We start from the raw sequence: 2,500 nt of genomic DNA on the forward strand, positions 1-2,500 counted from the left end.
AGGAAATTAAAAAAAACAAAAAAAAAAAAAATTGGTGATCCTCATTTTACCTACATGTAGGTTGAATATCGCACTTAGATGAATTGAAGAAACTTTTGTTAGAGCTTGAATTACATGTAAGCCTAGAGAAAAATTAGGGTCAGGTTAGGATTTCTTATGGTTATTATACATGGATACCAATTTACTTATTATACAGAGGTAAATAATTAAAAGAACTGTGTTTAGTTGAGCATGTTCGTCGCTGTAGTGTAGTGGTGTTAAGATTTGGAGGGTCCAAGTTCGAGGACCGGTAAGTACATAGTACAGTTCTTTGTTCCCTTACTATGTTGTAATGTTGAGACTGAAGGGCTAAGTGTATGAATACAGAAACCGATAAGATGATACGAAACATTAAGAAGATGTGTTGAGATGAGTAAGACATAGGTTTGACGGAAGGTAAAGGTGTTTTCAATCCTTTTATATGGGGTTGATTAGGTAGAGTGCGTATTCAACCTACTAGGTAAAATGAGGATCACCAATTACGGATTCAAACTGAGAATGGATTTTACCTGCAACATAGATACACTGAGCAAATTTTTGGAAGTACTACACTCTAGACACTACAGAAATTTAAACGAAAAGTTAAAAAACTAAGCTACTTTTTTTAAAACTGCACTGATCTCTTTGCCACATAAAGAATTCAGTCTAACCTGAGTAATAAGCCCCCTCAAAACTTGCTCATAACGAGAGGTGTCTTTGGTCACCTCCCCAAGTCTTTTGACTGCATCATCAAGTATAGACTGCAGAAAAGGAATACATAACATTTAACATTCTTCGGCATCAGCATGTTTCAATCATTGACACCTATCAAGACATTCTAATTTATTACATCTGTCAGTGAAATTGCAATTAATTAGTAACCTGATTAGTAATAATATACATGTACTTCTGACAACTTAAAATACTTGAAGAAAACTATGAACAGCTGGTATCTGATCAATGCAAAACATGTGAGATGGTATCTCTCTCTCGAGCTATACTTAAAAAGTAATCATTATTTTGTAATAAGTTGTTATGACATCTTACAAGGTTTGTTTCTCTGCTCATTTGGTACATTGTTTGGTAAAGTAGCCTGCTATGCATAGATAAGCTAAGTGTGAGGTAGCAAAGTCTTTATATTTAAAGGGAACCTCCGCCCTTACTACAGAATAAGTAAACCAAAGGAAATTATGTTTACATACAAAGTTGGTCAAAGTTTGTTTTCGAAACCGTGTTTACCGTATATCAAGAACAATGAATTTTATTAAAATCGCTTATTTTCACTTTCAAATTTTGCAGGCACAACCAGCTTAATTAATTGTGATGTGTTATGGTTGCTCTTTGTTCTGACACTAAAAGCTTTTGTCTAATAACAATAGGGCAACTATAACACGTCACAATTATTCAAGATGGTGGCACCCACAAATTTTGAAAACAAAAATAGGCGATTCTGAAACTTATTTATTTCGGACACAAACACTTTCTTTCAAAATACTTTAGACTGACTTGACTGTAACGGTTATTTCCTGTGATTTAAAGTTATTTTTGTGTTGAAGTGGAGGTTCCCTTTCACAACGTAAATAATAAAGAGGAGTTGTTGTTGTTATCAATGAGATACTTGAGCTTTGCTTGGTCAATTTGGCAGGATGTTCCTTATTCTGCCATACTCCCTACCTTAGTTATAGTTTCTTGAACTGAAAAAAGCATGGGACCTAATTTACTGTTTAACTATTGAACTATGACAGTAAAAGGTATGCATTACCTTAATGTGGTCATCCTGAGCCTTCAGTGTTTTCAAACGAGACTGATTCAACTGATTCGACTTTTGACTATAAATGAAGCAATGCATGGTAAAGACACACAACAGTAATAGGCAAAGAATGATGTTAAATTTATTTTTATAATGTATTTTTTAAATTATAACCCAAGCAAGCAAAACTCCAAGAATTATGCAATATCTTTGTTTCCAATTTGGTAGGAAGCATCTTTCTCTCTTGCCTTCAAAGCCAGGCTTGTCACATACAAATATGTCAAACATTCCCGGTTGCTTACAATTCACTTGCTAAAAATGTAGTGGGAAACGTTGGATAATAAATAACTTATTATGCGTTCAGGGCCCGGTTGTTCCAATGATGGATGGCGCTATCCGGGGATAAACCAATATCCAGTGGATAGGTCATAGCGAAACCATTTGCGCTATCCAATGGCTAGTGATTGATCCGTTGGATAGCGTTATCCACCTTTTGAACAACTGGGGCCTGGTATGTAGCATCACTGAGTATTTCTACTAGCCCTAGCAGACTCATCAAAATACAGCACAGCTCGTAAAATACTCCGCGATACCACACACCAAAATGTCAACTGAGATAATATTTATTTGTAGAAATATCAAATGTAGTTGTGCAGGTTTTTTGGCAACTAAGTTTACCACACAAATTAAAGTTTTCAACCAATCATCAGATAACCAAATAAAACTGTCAAT

At 34.9% G+C, this 2,500-nt stretch overlaps 1 protein-coding gene across 1 annotated transcript in view; it reads right to left on the minus strand.

The window, feature by feature from the left end:
* LOC138042344 (V-type proton ATPase subunit E-like) overlaps positions 1-2,500 on the minus strand; it is an 8,628-nt gene that overhangs the window by 5,336 nt on the left and 792 nt on the right. Inside the window, 2 exon segments of the mRNA XM_068888201.1 lie at positions 690-779; positions 1,781-1,847. Coding sequence (XP_068744302.1) covers positions 690-779; positions 1,781-1,847 — 157 coding nt within the window.

The sequence above is a fragment of the Montipora capricornis genome, chromosome 3 (assembly GCF_036669925.1).
Source record: "Montipora capricornis isolate CH-2021 chromosome 3, ASM3666992v2, whole genome shotgun sequence".
Lineage (NCBI taxonomy): Eukaryota > Metazoa > Cnidaria > Anthozoa > Scleractinia > Acroporidae > Montipora > Montipora capricornis.